At 40.2% G+C, this 17,976-nt stretch overlaps 1 protein-coding gene across 1 annotated transcript; it reads right to left on the reverse strand.

Moving 5' to 3' along the window:
- Positions 1 to 8,322: 8,322 nt before the first annotated feature.
- LOC133418224 (serine/threonine-protein phosphatase alpha-2 isoform-like) lies at positions 8,323 to 17,372 on the reverse strand. Its single transcript, XM_061706699.1, has 7 exons — positions 16,961 to 17,372; positions 15,324 to 15,455; positions 14,317 to 14,547; positions 12,579 to 12,683; positions 11,035 to 11,258; positions 9,587 to 9,721; positions 8,323 to 9,047 (listed from the first exon to the last, which is right to left on the reverse strand). The coding sequence occupies exons 1-7, from the start codon at positions 17,013 to 17,015 to the stop codon at positions 8,952 to 8,954; spliced, it is 978 nt and encodes a 325-aa protein (XP_061562683.1). The 5' UTR covers positions 17,016 to 17,372; the 3' UTR covers positions 8,323 to 8,951.
- Positions 17,373 to 17,976: the final 604 nt, after the last annotated feature.

The raw sequence follows: 17,976 nt of genomic DNA on the forward strand, positions 1-17,976 counted from the left end.
TTATTTATTGACTACAGCTAAGGTATCGTTGATCGTCTGTCAATGCTAATGACGTATAGTGACAGGCAGAACAATTAATTCGCTTCCACTAGATAGAAAAAGGTACAGTTAACGTGTGCATCCACGTGTTGTCCTTCATACAACGGAATAATTTGCTTTGCGCTTATCACTAAGTCAATTTGTGCGTCGGTTGAGACGAAATCATCATGTCATTATGTATACTTTTGTGAAACGCTTGATAAGAGGATAAAGTGAGCACGCAGAGGAGGAATGGGAGCAGGAATGTCCAGAGCAAAGCCGGCATGACACATAATCGCAGCGCAGAGGAGACGCACTGTTGGAGGGATGAAGGGGGATCGAATTATATGCCACTTCCCCCCCCCCCCTCCCCCAGTTACGAGCAGTGAAGACACACGACCGCGCTCACGCTGCGACTCACAATGGCCTCTTGCGGCAGAGTCACCGCATTGAACTGGCCAGAACATTAGGTACACGACACCTGCACAATCTCATGAACTCCGGAGTTGGATAGAAAATTGGCCTTTAACATGGTAATAAAGTGAATGACAGGTGTATTACTATATTTTTTATTTTAGGGTATCTTAGATGGCTAGATAGCTAGCTAGCTAGATAGCTAGATAGCTAGATAGATAGATAGATAGATAGATAGATAGATAGATAGATAGATAGATAGATAGATAGATAGATAGAGCAGGTGTACCTAAGGAAGGATCACACTGGTGGATTGAAAAGCAGATGAAAAGTTGATTTACTATTTCCTTAAACAACACTAAAGTGTCGTAAACAGGCAGGTGGGGGCTCGGGGAGGTTCGGGGGGGCTTCGAGCTGGCGCAACAAGTTAATAAGACGTCAGTTGTCACACGACTGGCCACTCCAGCTCCCACATTTCATCGACCACCATTCCGTCCAGATTGGTAAACAGACATTACAAAGGCCATTCCAGAATTGGGGGGTGGGGATTAAGGTACCCACATTTTTGAAAAAGCAACCATTTATTTTATGATTGTTTGTGATCTTTGCAAGAAAGGCAAGTCATAAACTATCACATTTGTCCAGCTCAAACCAAGAACGGTACACTTTTTGCTCATGAGTATGTGTTAGCTGCGTTAGCTGCTATGCTAAGAACAAGAACAAACTTTTATATAAAGTACAAACTGAAAAAAAAACTTTGATAAGAATGTATTTTTTTGATAATATGAGTAACAGGGTTGAGTTTGAGTGAAACGCTGCAATACAGCTGAAAACCTAAAATATGAAAAAACAGATGAGAGGACTTAGCACCTTAGGTTTACGTGAGCTATTGACGTGATACACACTTTTAAATCTTTAAAAGGACACGACCCTGTCATTTGTTGCCTCGTCAATAAACACACACTTACAGCTCAGTACACTATTAAGTATTATCTAGCCATTAGCTAACTAGATAGATAGATAGATAGATAGATAGATAGATAGATAGATAGATAGATAGATAGATAGATAGATAGATAGATAGATAGATAGATAGATAGGTTAGCTAACTAGCTAAACACTAGCTAGCTACGTACGCTGTACGTTAATCATCCTGTAGCTAGCTAGCTAGCTAACTAGCTAGCTACGTACGCTGTACGTTAATCATCCTGTAGCTAGCTAGCTAGCTAACTAGCTAGCTAGTTAGATACTTACCATTGCCAACATGAACATGCCAGATTATATTGGCTCAGATGTGTTTTTGTAACAATTTGGGGCCTTTTGTTCACGTGTATTTGGCCCAGAACTTTCTCTTCAGCTGTTGTACAAGCGTTCTGACCTCTGAGATTTTGGGGAGCTGCGATTGGGGTCGGCCTGTCAGTGTCTCCCTCAGGGCGTCGCAGTGACATTTAACACAATATCCCAGAAGGATAGTGTTTCCCAACCCCCCCTCATCCTCCTCCCCGGGCCCCTCTGCCATCTTCGAGGCACTACAAGGCAAGCTGGGACACTCGTGGGGGCGCTAACATGCCAGGACATCTTGCCAGGTCTGAGGGATTACTTTGTGCCACCTTAACCCCAACCGCCAAACCCTCCCAGCCCTTCCATCATTTGTTTACACTATCCGTGTTGCCAGATCTGAACAAGCGTTAAGTAGTGCGGGTGCGTGGGAGACGGCTTGGTGGGGGGCTTGCGCAGCCGCATGCGCGACGGGGTTACGCAACTGATGAGCATCACTGCAAAATGAGGCGGACAAGGAGACATTTTCAGGCGCATGAGAGATGCACCAAAACGCATGCTCGGAAGTGACAAAAGTACACTCTACTTCAGTAAAAATACAGACTTGGAAAAAGTCTTGCAAAAGTAGAAGTACCAATTCAAGTTCTGTTCTTATGAGTGTATAAAAAAAAAAAAAAAAAAAAAAAAAAAAAAGTACAGACTGAAATGCTGGCCAAAAGGAAAGTTTTACTGTCGATTATATAAAATACCCTTTTTTATACATGCGTCATTAGAGTCTGAAAGATCTGTCTGTACCTCTGTACAGATCGAACCTCTTGTGATACGGTAGTAAAAAAGTAAGCCCACAAGAATGAGTAAAAAAATGAGTAAACATTTTTTTTTTTTTTTTTTAAATAAACCACGAAACACCTTGGCCAATTCCAACATCCTATCTTTGTTAAGCAGGATTTTCTGCAATGACGGTGACCGAAATAAAATTACAGAGTGGACTTGACTGACGTAACACACTTCGGGTGTAACCATCTCCGATTACGCCAAGATGGGACCTAGTCATTGAAGAGAAACTAGCGCAGGGCTCCCACTCATTACAACAGCTAGATTCAGCATAATGGTGAGTTAGCCTCGTGGGAACAGTGTGGGGAAGTGTCACTTTTCATGTTCCCAGTGCGCCAAGCAAGGTCTGTGAAGGCATGCTCGGATGAGTTTGGTGTAGAAGAATTTGAGATCCCTGAACTACAGTACATAACGTAACCTCAAATCCATTACACATTTGGGATGGACTAGAACGGGAGATTGTGCGCCAGCCCCTACAGAGCTCATATTTCTGAATTTAGGGTAGGGGGGCTACTACGACTACGACTACTACTATACAGGGTCGGGCCAGAAGTGGGTGTACACTTTTGGAATTACAGGTACTGTGGAAAATGGAGATTAGAGATCATTAGAGATTGAAAAGAAATAAACTGGTTTTATAGTGTAATCAAGCCGAAAGTCACACACACACACACACACGCACCGTAGTATCAAGAGTGTTGATGTTCCTTTAAAGGGCGTGGCCTAGGAAGTGACATCAGAATCGGCAGTTAGTCTGCATGTTAGCATCTACGCCATGCTCCTTGTGAGTGTTTTCATTTTTTAGTTGTGCGTTTGACCATTTTCCCCCGTTTAATAAATGGCCGAAAGCGCGTCCGCACCTTTTATCTGAAACTCACTCGTAATTGGCCTTTATTGACTCAAATGCACACGCAAATGAAATCGGCCGGCGAAGAGTTGGCAGGAGGAAAAGTTGAATTGAAAGACACGAGTGGTATTGACAGTGAGGACATAATTAGTAGCGGGCAATAAGGCAATGGATAAAGGAGCTACAGTGTCCGCGTTCGCCGGGTACTTTTTACAGCATTAGCTAATAGTAATAATAGAAGTGGCAGCTGAGTCCGTGAATCCAGGATTCCTCCGCTGATATAAATAGAGCAGGTGACACTGTGATGCCGGGCATGGCACCACGGCAGCTTCACACACTTTTTTAATTATGAATGTGGAATCATTAGGAGAAAACATACATGACAGGACTTCACAGAAAGTTAGGATATCGTGGTGACATTTCAGGATGAATCTAAAATGCACTACGATCGTAACAGGTGCACTGAATTTCATCTTCTCTATGTCCAACTGTCGAATATTTCTGTACTTTTGGCACAACTTGCTGTTTTCGAACAGGGAAGTGCATGGCAAAATTCACAAAAGGTCCTTTTTCAAGCAATGTTAGCGTAGAGTCCGAGGTGTAGTCTAAAGTCAGTCTTTTCTGGGGATGGGAATTGATAGGAACTTAACAATTCTGATTTTATTGATGATAATGCTCATTGATTCTAGTTGGGTGAAGGAATTAATTAATACCAATGATATATGATACAATGATATGATTAGGACTGCAACTAACGGTTAGTTTAATCATCAATTAATCCGTCGATTCATTTTTTTCAATTAAATCGCAAAAAAAAACAAATTTCCCCATTCTATTGAAAAACAGGACCTTATTTCAAATTGACAGTGCAGAAAATACACAGAAATTGATTAGTGTTCAGTTACTGGTTTGGTCTGTAGCATGTCAGAACACGGGCAAAAATGTTGATTGTTTTTTTTTTTTAAATGTAAAAGCAGATGGTTGCAAATGTCTTAATTTAATTAAAAACAAAGATAATCAGTCCTTTTTTTTTTATATAGAGAACTACATAAATCTGAGAATATTTACTGTTGAGAGCCTGGAATTTGGACCGTTTTAGGTTAAACAAGGTCTCTAAATGATTGATTATCAAAATTGTTGATTAATTGGATAATCGATTAGTTGTCCATTAATTGATCAATTGTTGCACCTCTAATACAATGTTAGCGTCTAAAGTCCCTCTTGTCTAGGGATGGGAATGGATGAGAATTTAGAGAGTTTGATTCCATTATCGATACTGCTTATTGACTCGATTCTCATCGGGTGATGGAATGGAATAATACAAATGATGGGATTATTTAATATGACAACACAAAAGATGATTCTGCAAAGTGCTTTGCGATATGGACAAAACTTAATATCCCAATATACTGTTGGTCATTTTGTATCCCGATAATGATACACACTAACGTAACAGTTGGAGCGAATCTACAATGCAACATTAGAGTCAAAAACAACGTAAACGAAAGGATTTTATGTACAGTAGGTGTTTTGATATCGCACTACGACACTTGACCCCACGTTGGAAAAGTTCAGAACCAAAATACACTTTTTGCGTGTGACGTCGTTACTTATTTGTAAGAGGAATCGATAATTGGAATCGTCAGCCAAGCAAACAAATGACTCCTAGGAATCGAATTACTGTTCTCAAAGAGAACCGGTTTTCGATTCCCATTCCTCGTCAGAGTCCAAAATGTAATGTTTGCAGTATTGAGGCGGCCGAATCATTGGACCCCAGGGATCCCCCCAGGTTGTTCGCGCCATTCCTCACACTTAAGGCTGCAATACAGAAGACGCTGGGGACACGGCGGGAAAACCACACTGGTGGTCAAAAGCGGCTTTCACTCTTGACTGGCCAATTCAACATCCTGCTGGCAAGCAGTCTTGAACCGAACATGCATGTTTTTGGAATGTGGGAAGTAGTGCCCGGAGAAAACCCACACAAGAATTAGGGTGGGGAACCTGCAAACTCCACGCAGGAAGGATTTGGGATTCGAACCGCAACCTGAAAACTGTGAGGCAAATGTGCTGACCACAGATATTGAACTTCTTCTTTTCCTATATTATTTACATACCTTTTCCCTCTCGCTCCTTTGTTTTTTCTGTCACTCCCCTTCAAAGACTTTGTTCTGTTCTACGGAACGACTGTAATTCTCAATCAGCATCCATCAGAATACAAAGAGACCACAGAGACCGTTTACAAAGTCCAGTGACACAGTAAAAACAACAACAATGTTGTCATGTTTTTTTGATAAAGAAAATCACACTAAAAACAATACTGTCACACAGACCAAAAGGAATAAGAGTAACCATTTCTCAGTGACTCAGTAACCTTCAATTACATTCGTCGTTTTTCGCAGAGGATAAAGAATAGATGCCGTGCTGGGATTATGTAATTTAATTACAAAATGTATGTAATTGTCATCCATTACATAACTGGGAGGAAATGTGCAATTAAATGTATAAATTAAGGTTGATTTTGGAAATTTCCATGATTACAATTTTAGTTACATTTGAAAAAAAATAGCCACAAAAGCTTGGATTTTATTTGATTTTTTTCTTATATTCATTCGTCCTTCTAAAACCGTCGCTTGTGATTGGCTCTTTCGTCATGTGCCATTCTTCCATAGTCTCAAATATGACATATTTTTCCAAATATGAACAATGAAATACATGAATGAGAACACAAAATTGTTTCCCTCTATTTTATGAACTAACATTTTGTCCATCCCAAGAATAAGAAAGAAAAAATGCTTTACGTTAGCCTGACTCTTATGCCACTGAAACAAAAACGTTAACACACACGTTAGCGTTAATGAGAACGGACTAAGAAAAAAATGCTAAATTAACTCACGATAACTGGAAAAAAAATACATCTGACCTGTGTGTGCTTTTCAAAAGGATTAGAAGTACAGATATTTGTTTCCAAATGTAGGGAGTAAAGTAAAAAGTTGTCATAAAAATAAATACTCAAGTACACATAAATGTAAAATCAACTTAGGCTATTCCTAACACGGCTAATATGATATTTGTTTAAGCATTGTATGTTTTCAATAATTTAATATGGCCCTCAGAGGATTTAATAGCTTCCCCACCCAGCCATGTCTTTTAACCATTACATTTCATTATGTGCATGCATCACATTATATTTAGCACAGAAATATCCCGTTGCAGACAGCATGTGGGATTGCACGAGCGGAAACGAAATCTCTCTCCAGTTTCGTGATACCGCTCGTAAAAAGAGGAAGGGCCGCTCAGTGGCGCGCATACCAGGATACGTGTACAGTATTACTATCTGCGGCGGAGGGTGGTTAACAGTCATTGTACACTTCATTAGGTGGTACACATGGACTAGCTAAAGAAAACCAACGAGCCGCCAGCGAGATGATAGAAAATAGATTGTTGTACAACTTACAGATGTCCAAACTTCCTTTTTTTCCCCCCCTCTCCCCTCTACAGAGGATCACAACTAAATCAACACTGTTCACTTTAGGTCACCCTGCAGTATATGTAAAAAGTCTACACACCCCTGTTAAAATGCCAGGTTTTTGTGACACAAATAAATGAGAGGCCAAGATAAAGTCAAAAACATTTCCACCATGAATGTGACTGTACAATTAAAAAAACAATTCATTTTGAGAGGTTAAGTAAAGCACTGAGATAATGGGGTTGCACAAGTGTGCACACCCTCTCAAAATGGGTTTGTGGCTGTGTTCACAATGAACCAATCAAATTCAAACATTTCAGGTGCCGCTGATTGAACTAAATAAAGTTAAGCTGTTCCAGTAGACTTGATTTTTTTTCCTTTAATTGAATTATAGATCGCATTAATAGTGGAAAGTTTCAATTTGATCTCATTTTTTGCATCACACCAATGTAGTGTTTTGAACAGGGGTGTGAAGACACTTTAGATCAACTGTATGCTAAGCAGTTAAATGTACTGAAAGGGGAAAAAAATGCTGTTCTTGGGGACAAAGCAAAATGTTAGTGTGAGATTTTGTAACATTCAATATATAGACTTTTTAGATATTCTTGTAACAATAATTTATTAAATACTGTCTTCTATCTATAAAAAAGCACAATATTTTAATGTTCAAATATTTTAAGACATTTTTTCATTATTTTCTACTTTAAAATTTTTAATACAAAATACATTGTGATTTTTTTCCCTTAAAACCAGTGCAATATATTAATATCTTGAAACCTTTAAATATTTTATAACTTACAATAAAACCATTTTTCTTCAAGAATAATTTTTTTCATTTTAAAAATAATTTCAAATCCCTTTTTTTTTTTTTTTTCAAATGTGATATCTTTCAACTTGGGTCGCCACTGACTGACATCGTCAATCAAGCCTTTTGTTTTTGTTTTTAATTGGAAAATGTATGATTATAATGAGTGCATTTAAGCTTTAAGGAAGCATTAAGGAACAGTGTACTCTTTCTTTTGGGAGGTTCAATACTTACATTGTCACAGTACACGATATATTGTGGGTCTTGAAAGATGAATCGAAATGCTCTAAAACAGCTGGCAATTATGAGGAAGTCCGCTTTGAAAACGGCCCGCAGTGAATGAGTTCATAATTAGCATCTCTGGTGAGTATGATGCATTTTCATTCTTTGTTTTTGTTATTGGATTTCAAACCGGATGAGTAACAGCAACGTGCTGCTAAGATTGCATTTTTGCATAATATGGTGGTATGAAGGTTTCTATAATTGCGACGGACGAGCCTAGAATAGTTCAACTTCTGTTGCATACAAAAAAAACGGGTACACACGGGACGCTGTAGCTCAGATTCTCGCTTTATTGGTCAACTTGATCAAAGACTACAAAACGAATTCACAAAAAAAATCTCTTTCAAGTAATCAAATCTGTACAAACCTAAACTGTACGGGGTTGTTTTTTTTTTTTTTTTTTTTTTTTACAGCTCTGGCTCATATGAATCTGAGGAGTTGTGCATGTGTGTGCGTGTGTGTGACATGCACGCACGCCCCCGCGCGCACACACACGGAGATTTTACAATAACGGTGGGACAGGGAAAACAAAATATGCCCTCCCTCCGGGAGGACACACACGCCACCTGCTGGCAAAATTTCCTTGCGTCGGACACGCGGCCGGCCGAACTGCTTTTTCAGTCAAATCGCTGTAGAGGCGCGCTCTGTGGTGTCAACCTTTCCACAGGTAGAGTGGCAGGAGGGAGAGGGAGAGAGGGAGAGAGAGAGAGAGAGAGAGAGCGAGAGAGCGCGCGAGAGAAAAGTGGAAATCGCTAATACTCTCTCACCAAGCGTACAACCCGCCCGCCATTTTAATGCGCACTGGCACACAGGGGCGTACATTCACTCGTTCGCGCACTCGCTCAGACAATATGTAACAGGAAATGTTTTCAGAAGTACAGATTTAAAAAAAGGGGGAGAAAAAAGCCCTGGGTAAAGGTTTGCTTTCCGGCTGTTTGCTGAAAGAAAGGAGAGGTAGAAAGGGCAGGGAGGATGGGGGGCAAAGGTCGCGGGGCCCACTACTGCTGTCATTTCTTAGCTTTCCTCGGCGGGGTGACGGGGCGTCCCGAGCCCATGCCGCCGCCTCCGCCGTAGAACAGCTTCTTGTCTGCGGGCTTGAGAATCTGGCAAAGGAAAGGAAACACAAATGCACTTCAAAATAACCTTAGCGGACGTTCACTGTATACTGAAATAACGATCTCGCCTCAGTGTGCTCGCAAATTGACCTACTGGGCCTTTTCAGTTGAACACAAAGCTATTCATCGATGAGTTCAATGGCAACAGAGTGGATGCGCAGGTTAATTGTCACCTTCGCTGATGAGCATTTAATTGTTCTGCTTGTCACTTTTTGCTGCTGGCATAGATAGCTGAACAAAAGATACATTATTTGTGGTAAACGCATATATTTTGGGGCCAATTATAAGGAAATGTGAGCTCATGAGTGGGCAGGAATCACTGCCCGTGAATGGCGTCTGGCATTCCATCTCCTTTCCAAGCTATTTATCTCATGTTACATCATCTTCTGAATGGACAATTCACACATTGAACCAAGACAATATTTCTTCCAAAATATTGTTCCTGAACCAAATGAAAAGAACCGGTGAAAAGAGGTCGCGCCGCATGTTCATCCGGCGTATCGGAATTCTCTCTTCCGCTCGCTCACCTGGAACGAGCACATGAGGGTCTCGTCGACGCTCATCATGGCGCCCGCGTTGTCGAACTCCCCGCAGTAGTTTGGGGCGGAAAACAGCGTGACCAGCTGCCTCTTGGCAAAGAACTCGTAGCCGTCCTCGACCACCTGAAACAGAAAGGACGGCTCGGTATTGAGGAACATCTCCAACCGGAGCCACTTCACAAACGCTGACTTTTTCTAGAGCCCGTCCTAAGAAGTTGGGACTGGCTGGTCAGTTTATGAGAACGACTACAGGAGAGACAATTGAGTCTGTTTGCTGCCACCGGCTGACAGAAGCGAGTACTTCATCTACCCTCATTTTGCACGTAGGGTAAGCGTTGCAGGCGTGAACCTGAACCAGCGGCGTGCAAACTTTTGTGCTCAAGGGGCCAAAGTTGATTTTTTTTTTTTTTTTTTTTTTTTTTAAATGGAGAGATAGGCCAGGTCATTCGTAGCTAAAGCATAAGGAGGAAAAAAAAAAGGAAAGAAAGTGAAATAGTGAAAAGTAGAATGTGGGTGTAATTGATTAAAATAAAAAAATCTATTATACGTAATCTCTTAAGGGGAGTTCAACTCACACTCTGCTAATATATAAACAAATTAAATAAATGATACAAATAGAATTCCCAAGCTTTTATTGTACTTTATAATAAATTAAAATTGATCAACTAAATGAACAAAAAATTTTAAATGTATATGCAAATGTGTTATTTGTTATCATTCACAATAATAAACACATTTATAAAATGTTAAATATAACCTACATGTAAAATTGTTTGTTTTACTTTTTTGGAGGAATTTTTTTTGGAGGAATTTTTAAGTCTCATATTTTAATTGTAAGCTTTACAATTTAATCAACTAATTATCTAATACAATACCAAAGTTCAATGTATATCTAAAGTTATACATTTACATGTATAAATCAATACACTAAATACAATAATTTGAAATGCGCTGTATCTGTAAAATTGTTTCGTTTGCGCTTCATATTTTTTATTTACTAATAATTTTTTCATGAAATAATACAATTTAATTTTTAAAAAAGGTAAAACTCTGAGTACTCCGCACCCCTAAAATTAAAACTGTAATTGCCGATAGATGCCTCAAGATAGAAAAAAAAAAAAAAAAAAAGTCAATTTCAGCTTTCTTTTTACCCAAATTACCACCAGATGGCGCCAAAGCAACACTGGTATTGCTTTGGCCTGAGCATAAATACAGCGAATTAGAGTTTTTCAGTGGTTTTATTTACAATAAAGCAATTATTAACGAGAGAGAGAGAGAGAGAGAGATATATATAGATATATATAGATATATATATATATATATATATATATATATATATAAAAAAAAAAAAACAGTATAAATATTACAGGACTGTTGATATTGTAAAACAAGGGCGCCTGCGGGCCCTAATTTGCCCACCCGTGCCCCAAACTGACCTGATGGGCCCGGCAGATGAGGTCCATGTCGTGCTTGTGGAGGAACTTGGTGACCACGTCGGCGCCGAACGTGAAGGAGACGCCGCGGTCGTTCTCCCCCCAGCCCAGCACGTCCTTGTCGGGGTCGGCCCACAGCAGGTCGCACAAGAGGCCCTGGTCGGGCACGTCGGTGGGGCGCATGACCCTTCGCACCTGCTCCATAGACTGCAGATCCGGAGACAGGCCTGGCGGAGGAAAACGGGAAGAACGTCACGTGCCTCTCTGGTTCCAGCTTTGTGGGACTTTGATTGCTGCGGGCCGCACAGATGAATAAATCTGGCAAGCGGACTGTATGTTTTGCTTCTCGTCCGGCGGAACAGCACGCGATCAGACGGGGAGACGCGTTTGCCCTCGCGATTATCACGATCGTCTGTTTACATATTCAGCATCGTGCGTGTTGATGGTTGAGACAGAGGATCGCGCCGCTCCGGACTGCACGCTACTAATTCACAATTCGAGGAACGCTTGGAACGATCCGGTCCCTGTTATAACAGCAAATACTGCAGTCTTCATTCATGACAGAGGTGGGAGGAAGTCACAATGTGCAACTCTCAAGTCTGAACCTTCAGGTTTTCGAAAACAAAAGTTGAGTTGAGTCCTGCACAAAATTTCAAGCAAGTCAAATCAGGTCATACAATCATAACATAAATTGGAGCAATAAAATGTTTTCCGTTTATCAGTATTACCACACTACTGGTCGCCTTACATTGCTTAATGACTCTCTGTACTTTTGTGTTGATGTCCTAAATGTATACTTTGTCACAGTGGCTTGTTTGCCTGTAGCACTAGAGTGGCTCCAAATACCAAATGTTATTTTTTTATAATAAAGTTGTATTTTTTTCAATTCCCTTTGTAAAATGTGACTTTATTTGCCCATCAAACAGACTTTGTCATTGAAAGATTTTCTTTTTGGGGAGGCGGGGGGGATGTTGGGAAGACTCATAAGATTGCAGTTTTTCCTAGAAAAATAAGTTCAACTTTTTTCATAAAGTATTTTTTTAGAAACAAAATAGTCATATTTCATAAGAGAATAAATGTCTCTTTTCCAGATTTTTTTAAAAATAATTTTAAATTAATAATTAAAATGACATTACCCCAAACTTTGACTTTATTGTAATAATATAACTTTTTTTTTCAAAACTAACTTTATTCTTATTCTCAAAAAAAAATACATCTGAATGTTACCTGAACCTTACAACCTAGTCTACAAAATAGGAGACTTTTTAATTGCTATAGCATTTAGGGGTACACGTGGTAGTTATGTTTAATTGATGTAAGGATTATGAGGGAGGTCCTTGGCAAAAAATTCTCCCCTGCAAGGGCTCACTCGACCGAGCTTTGTCAAATACATAACTGCTACTACTAGTCGTCAGTAAGTACGACTCTTCCGTTGCGAGTCAAACCGAAATTAAGATGGCACAGGGCCTTGAAGGTCGGGAGACGGCGGTGTTGACAGTAAACGCCCGACAGCGGCGAGCGAGTGTTTGTTGTTCTTGTGACGCTACCTCCATGGCAACAGAAGATCTTCTCGTCAACAATGGCGGCGACGGGCAAACAGTTGAAGCAGTCGGTGAAGGTCTTCCACAGCTTTATGTTGTACCGCCTCTTACCTGTGCACCAAAACAAACAAAAAATATTATTGGTCTCTTATCTGGACACCAATAAAATCTCAAGGCTCAGCCTGTTGCATCACATTCTTAAAGAAAACATTTTATGTAATAGCGGCCATAAACGGCAGACGGGCTCACATTGCTCGATCACGCGGTTTAGCCCGAGAGCGCATGTAGCTTCAGGTTGGCAGTGTACCAACGCTGATAACTGAGAACTAACTTCAAGGCTCTTTAGAGGCAAACCCCTTCTTTCTCCATGCGTGTGGAAGTCGAAACCCCTTTTGAAGCATCTACTCTAAGTTAAGAACAGTGGAACCTCTGAGGCCTAACATTGTAAAAATGGTCCAATTTGTTTGAGGTTTATCAAATTTTTAGGGGGAAAAAAAAAATTGCCTCAAAAGGCAAATTAACCTGTTACAACACAACAAATAAGATTAGGTTTGTTTGTTTTTAATTTGTTGTATCTTGTATTAAACTGCATGTTTTATTTTCTTTATTAAAACATACAGTAATGACATAATGTAACTATAAAGAATTAAAACGTTTTTGTCATTTTTTGCTTCACTTCAACAGGAATTGTGCTTCTCCTTTTGGTGTGCGCATCTTGGCCACATGGGGCAGTAGAACACAGACGGGGACACGCACAAAGAAGAGTTTCACAACCGGAATCAGTAAGCTGCAATAATATTTTTCGCAAAGGATGAACAATATATGCCTATGAGTATCGTTATATTGTCTGTACACGTGTCGCTCCACCGTTTGTGTTCAAATATCCGTTGCTTAGGGGTTATAACACCGCAACACCAAGGCTTTTCGTTAGCACGTCCATGGCGTTTTGCATTGTTTGTTGACATGAAGCTAAACGGCCATGTGGTTGTTCTAAATACACGATGTATAATTCTTTGTTTTGTGTTCAGTTTGGCAGCAAACCTCAACTGGAATTGGCAATAAACAGCTACAAACCTCTTTTTTTTGAAGAAGAAGAAGAATTGCAGAAAGAAAAGAATTTAATCTCAAGGCACCAATGTATAATAAAAAAAATAGATAACATGACAAAATGAATATGGATTTCACTTTCAAGTTAAATTGTACCTAAATAAATGTTTAAAAACAAACAGTTCTCAAAGGTTAAAATGCAAATGTGCTTAGAAGTTCAATATACTGTACCAAAGCAGTGATTCTTTTGCTTACCACTAGAGGGAGCCCGTGTAACACACTGATAATCACTGGACAAAAGCGTTGACTCCACGTCTTTGGCTTTTTGGGTAGAAGATGTTTTTTTTTTTTTTTGATTGAACAGACACGTAAATAGCGAGTAGCTGGATGCGTAATTGCCAGTGACTCGCACGGAAGCTTGCCAACGATTTTTTTTCTTCCCCACTCCATTACGTGACGGTCAGGCGTGTTTAACTGGCGAGTAGTTTTACTTGATTTTACAGTGCCCAACTTGCCTTTACAAGTGGATGCCAGTTCACTATGTTAACTTAAACATAGCCTGTAAGAGAATGATCTAGTTGCTATGTCGTGGAATCCACTGTTTCTTCTGCTTGTTCAACACTGTTGCAATAAACTCAGCCAAAAACTAATTACGTGAACCCGTGAGACCAGAGCGTTAAAAAAGGTGGCGACTTACACTCATCATAGAAACCATATATCCTGTTAATGGAGGCACACTCGTGGTTTCCCCTCAGCAGAAAAAAGTTTTCTGGGTATTTGATCTTGTACGCCAGCAACAGGCAGATGGTCTCCAGCGACTGCTTGCCTCGGTCCACGTAGTCTCCCAGGAACAGGTAGTTGCTCTCCGGTGGGAAGCCGCCGTATTCGAACAGCCTCAGTAGGTCATAGTACTGCCCGTGAACATCCCCTGTTTACGCAAATAGATGGACATTGGCCACGATGTTTCAAAAGTGTGAGTATCATGCTAGAAAGGAGCAACGTAGCATTCGCAAAGTAGCATCGGCCAAGGAAAAATGATGGACATTGTATTCCAAAATAAAAGCAGATTTTTGCAAATGTCTTATTTTGATTACACACAAATATAATCAGTCTGCTTTCATGGAGGATGACAGAAATCTGAGAATATTTACAGCGGAGAAGCTGAAATTCCGAGGATTTGGAAGGTTTTAAATTAAACAAGGTTTCTTCACGATTAATTGATCATCAAAATAGTTGTTTATTCATTTGATGATCAATTAGTTAGTTTGATTAATTGTTGTGCCTCAAGTTTAATTCTCTTATGTTTGGTGTGTCACCTTTACAGGAAACTTCATCTGGGAGTGACCAAAAAAAAAAAAAAACAACACCTTGAAGTAAGTACGCTGTGCCTCTTATTTGGAGAACTGTGCAACCAGGAGTCCTCATTTTGTGTTGTTATACGACAGCCTCCCAATTCATGACAGGCACTGAGGAATACTTTTTAAAAATGTGTTTTAATACATGTAAATGTGTTTAAAGCCTCCGGAGCGGGGTAAAACTGTTATAAAAGAATGTTTTTATATTGTCTCTGCATATTGCGGGGTGGGTGTGGAACATATCGCTGGCAATATAATGTAATACACGAGGCATACGGTACACTGATAACAATTTCCTCAGCATTCGGTGCTAATAAGTACTTTGGCAGACATCCCAAAAACCTCTCACCGCAAATCTTGAGAGGCGCCTCGAGTTCGAGCAGGATTGGCTGGCTGAGGAAGAGCTCCCTGGATTTGAGGCAAAGGCCCCGGATTTCATTCTCTGTCAACTGGACATTTTTGCCAGGTCTGGAGCCTTTCACTGCCACCGGTGGGAGAGAGAGCAGGCGTGAGAAATCAGCAATAAACCTCCAACTAAAGACATAAACAGACATCAGAAAAAGTATTGCATTCCAAGAAAACTAGTGTGGCCCCAACGCAACTTCCAGCTGCATTTAAACAGCATTTTATATCTGTTTTTAGAGCATAATATTTCAGACGGTTAAAACTGTTACAGTGGCACATGTCTGCGTCCTTCATTTCCTTAAAGAAGACAAACCATTTTTGTTGCGCTTTACCAAAAAATCAGAGATCAGTGACAAAAGAATGAAACTGTGATATTTAATTTTACATTTTTTGCACATGCAGTTGTCATGTTTATCTCCATCTTATTATTAAGGTGGACTGAAAGTCACTTTGGACATGTATGCATCTTTGGTTATGTATTTATAAAAAAAAATAAAAAAGACTTTTAGTGCCCCAACTTCTGAAGTTTTTGACTTACAAACTTCACATAAGTGAGTAATTAAAAGTACTGGAATGCTCTCGTGTGTGAGCAAGGAGAATTACATTAAACACAAATCCAAAATGAGAACACGCACTCGCAAGGAGCTGCTGTAGACCACAACTCACACCCAGAGGCTCACATGCAGACTAATGGGCCAACCTGACTCCACCTCTTGGATGTCACTGACTAGCCAACGCCCATTAAATACACACATTCAACACAAATACTACAGTATGCGCAGCAATTACACTTTAAAGAGACATTTTATTTATACGCTTTTATTGTGTTTATTAAATACACAAAAATGTGTTTTTGGGGGAGCTGGTCCTAATTAAAGTCATAGCAATTTATTTCAATGGGGAAATTTTATTTTAAATATGACTCAATTGGGTTACAAACTCGCTCAAGGTACCACTGGAGGCTCGTCAATTTTGTAAAAAAAAAAAAAAAAAAAAAAACAGCTGTCATTTTCGCCACCCAGATTCTTAATAAAGTGCTCCGAAAGGCACTTGGAACATGTAAGCATGTGTAAATATATATATATTTTTTTAACTATATAAAATGTTTTCAAAAGCTATTTTTGAACAATACATTGACTGAGTCGTTGCTAACTTCTGCAGAAGTGGGTCGCAACCACTGTTGTACATTGTTCCCCTTGAAGCAGTAAAGCGCTAATGATTAGTAGAGCCAAATGATTGCGCGCGCTGTTTTTGCCGTAGTTTACGAGCTTGTGGAGAATCTGCTGTCCAACCTTTAAATCGAATAAGAAATGCATCTATATTCAAATGCGTAAAAATACGTAGACGATGGGCAAAATAATTTTGGTAAGCCAATTCCATTTTAAAAAGAAGGAAAAAAAGGTTTTTGGGTTGGTGAAACGCTGATATTAATTCGTTATGGTGTGTTGTAAAAGGGGGGAAAAGGGCAAATAGTGAGAATGTATACCGAATAGAGCATCGTTTACTCGGCTATGAAACTTAGCTTAAAATGGCTACCTCGCTCGGTGGAAGAGGTATCGAGCGAAATTGTGCAAGTCTTACCTTCCAACAGACGCTGAATGATGGAGTCGATGTTCAGTTTGTCGGCCTCCGCCATGATTTCCCTCAACTCCAAATGTTAGTTTTTTTTTTCTTTTCTTACAAATAGCTACGATGCGAGGGCGTAGTAGTGAGTGATAGCGGGTTCCTGAGTAACAGTTTTGTTTTTCAGCTCAACTAGTTTAGCGATAGCGCTTAATCGGCTATCGTTAGCCGGTGAGCCCGCTAACCTTGGGGGAGAGAAGAATGGGCAAAGCCGAACGGGCCGTCTTTATAGACTACGGAATAGCTGACAATCACTTCGAAAACTGAACCGAGTCAATTGTTTCCCATGAGATATCCGAAGTCAAACGAGGATTGTCGATGAATTTCGTTGTTCCTGCCGTGGCTGCTTAGCACCATGCCATCGACAGAAAAAAAAAAAGAACACTCAATGAGTGTTAGCGTGAAAGGTTGGGCGGAATTGGCGAGACAAGATGCCGGTTGCCTATTGGTCCGTTCGGCGAAGAGGCGGGGTTAGCGAGATTCAATATTTGTGTGCTTCGGTCGTTTCTGGTTTCTGTCAGCATTTACTCACACGAAAGAAATCAGTCATTTAAATGGCAAACATTCACCAAATGAACACAATTTTGCTGTACACCACGGACACTGTGCTATTTAAACCACTCACGTTCGTCCTATTAATGTTCACCAGCGTTTTATGCGCTTGTTTTTTTTTTGTACTGTATGAAGGGACATCCACGGGAGCGGCAAGAATGGGAGGAATGTACGACGTACATTGGCATCGGACTCGCAATGACGCAATGACCCAGCCTTTCCCACCGTGCGTGCGCGTGCGTGAGCGCGAGCGCGTGCGAGCCCAGACTTGTGGACATGTGTGACGTCAGCCAGACGTTCCAAACTGTTAAATATGTACGTGTCAATAAAGTTTATTATTTATTTTAGTGCCACCTCACTGCGCCCTGAAATCTACGTCGGGAATGCCGACATTTTGGATGTGGCATATCTTCTCATAATGT

Source organism: Phycodurus eques, chromosome 19, assembly GCF_024500275.1.
Source record: "Phycodurus eques isolate BA_2022a chromosome 19, UOR_Pequ_1.1, whole genome shotgun sequence".
Classification (NCBI taxonomy): domain Eukaryota; kingdom Metazoa; phylum Chordata; class Actinopteri; order Syngnathiformes; family Syngnathidae; genus Phycodurus; species Phycodurus eques.

Bases quoted from the DNA above. Each gene is read 5' to 3' on its own strand.
- LOC133418224 (XM_061706699.1), bottom strand. From the start codon at position 17,015: ATGGCGGAGGCCGACAAACTGAACATCGACTCCATCATTCAGCGTCTG. The intron at 15,456-16,960 runs GTAAGACTTGCA...CACCGGTGGCAG, and splicing joins CATTCAGCGTCTGTTGGAAG to TGAAAGGCTCCAGACCTGGC. The intron at 9,722-11,034 runs GTCAGTTTGGGG...TTTCTGTTTCAG, and splicing joins TCATCTGCCGGGCCCATCAG to GTGGTCGAGGACGGCTACGA.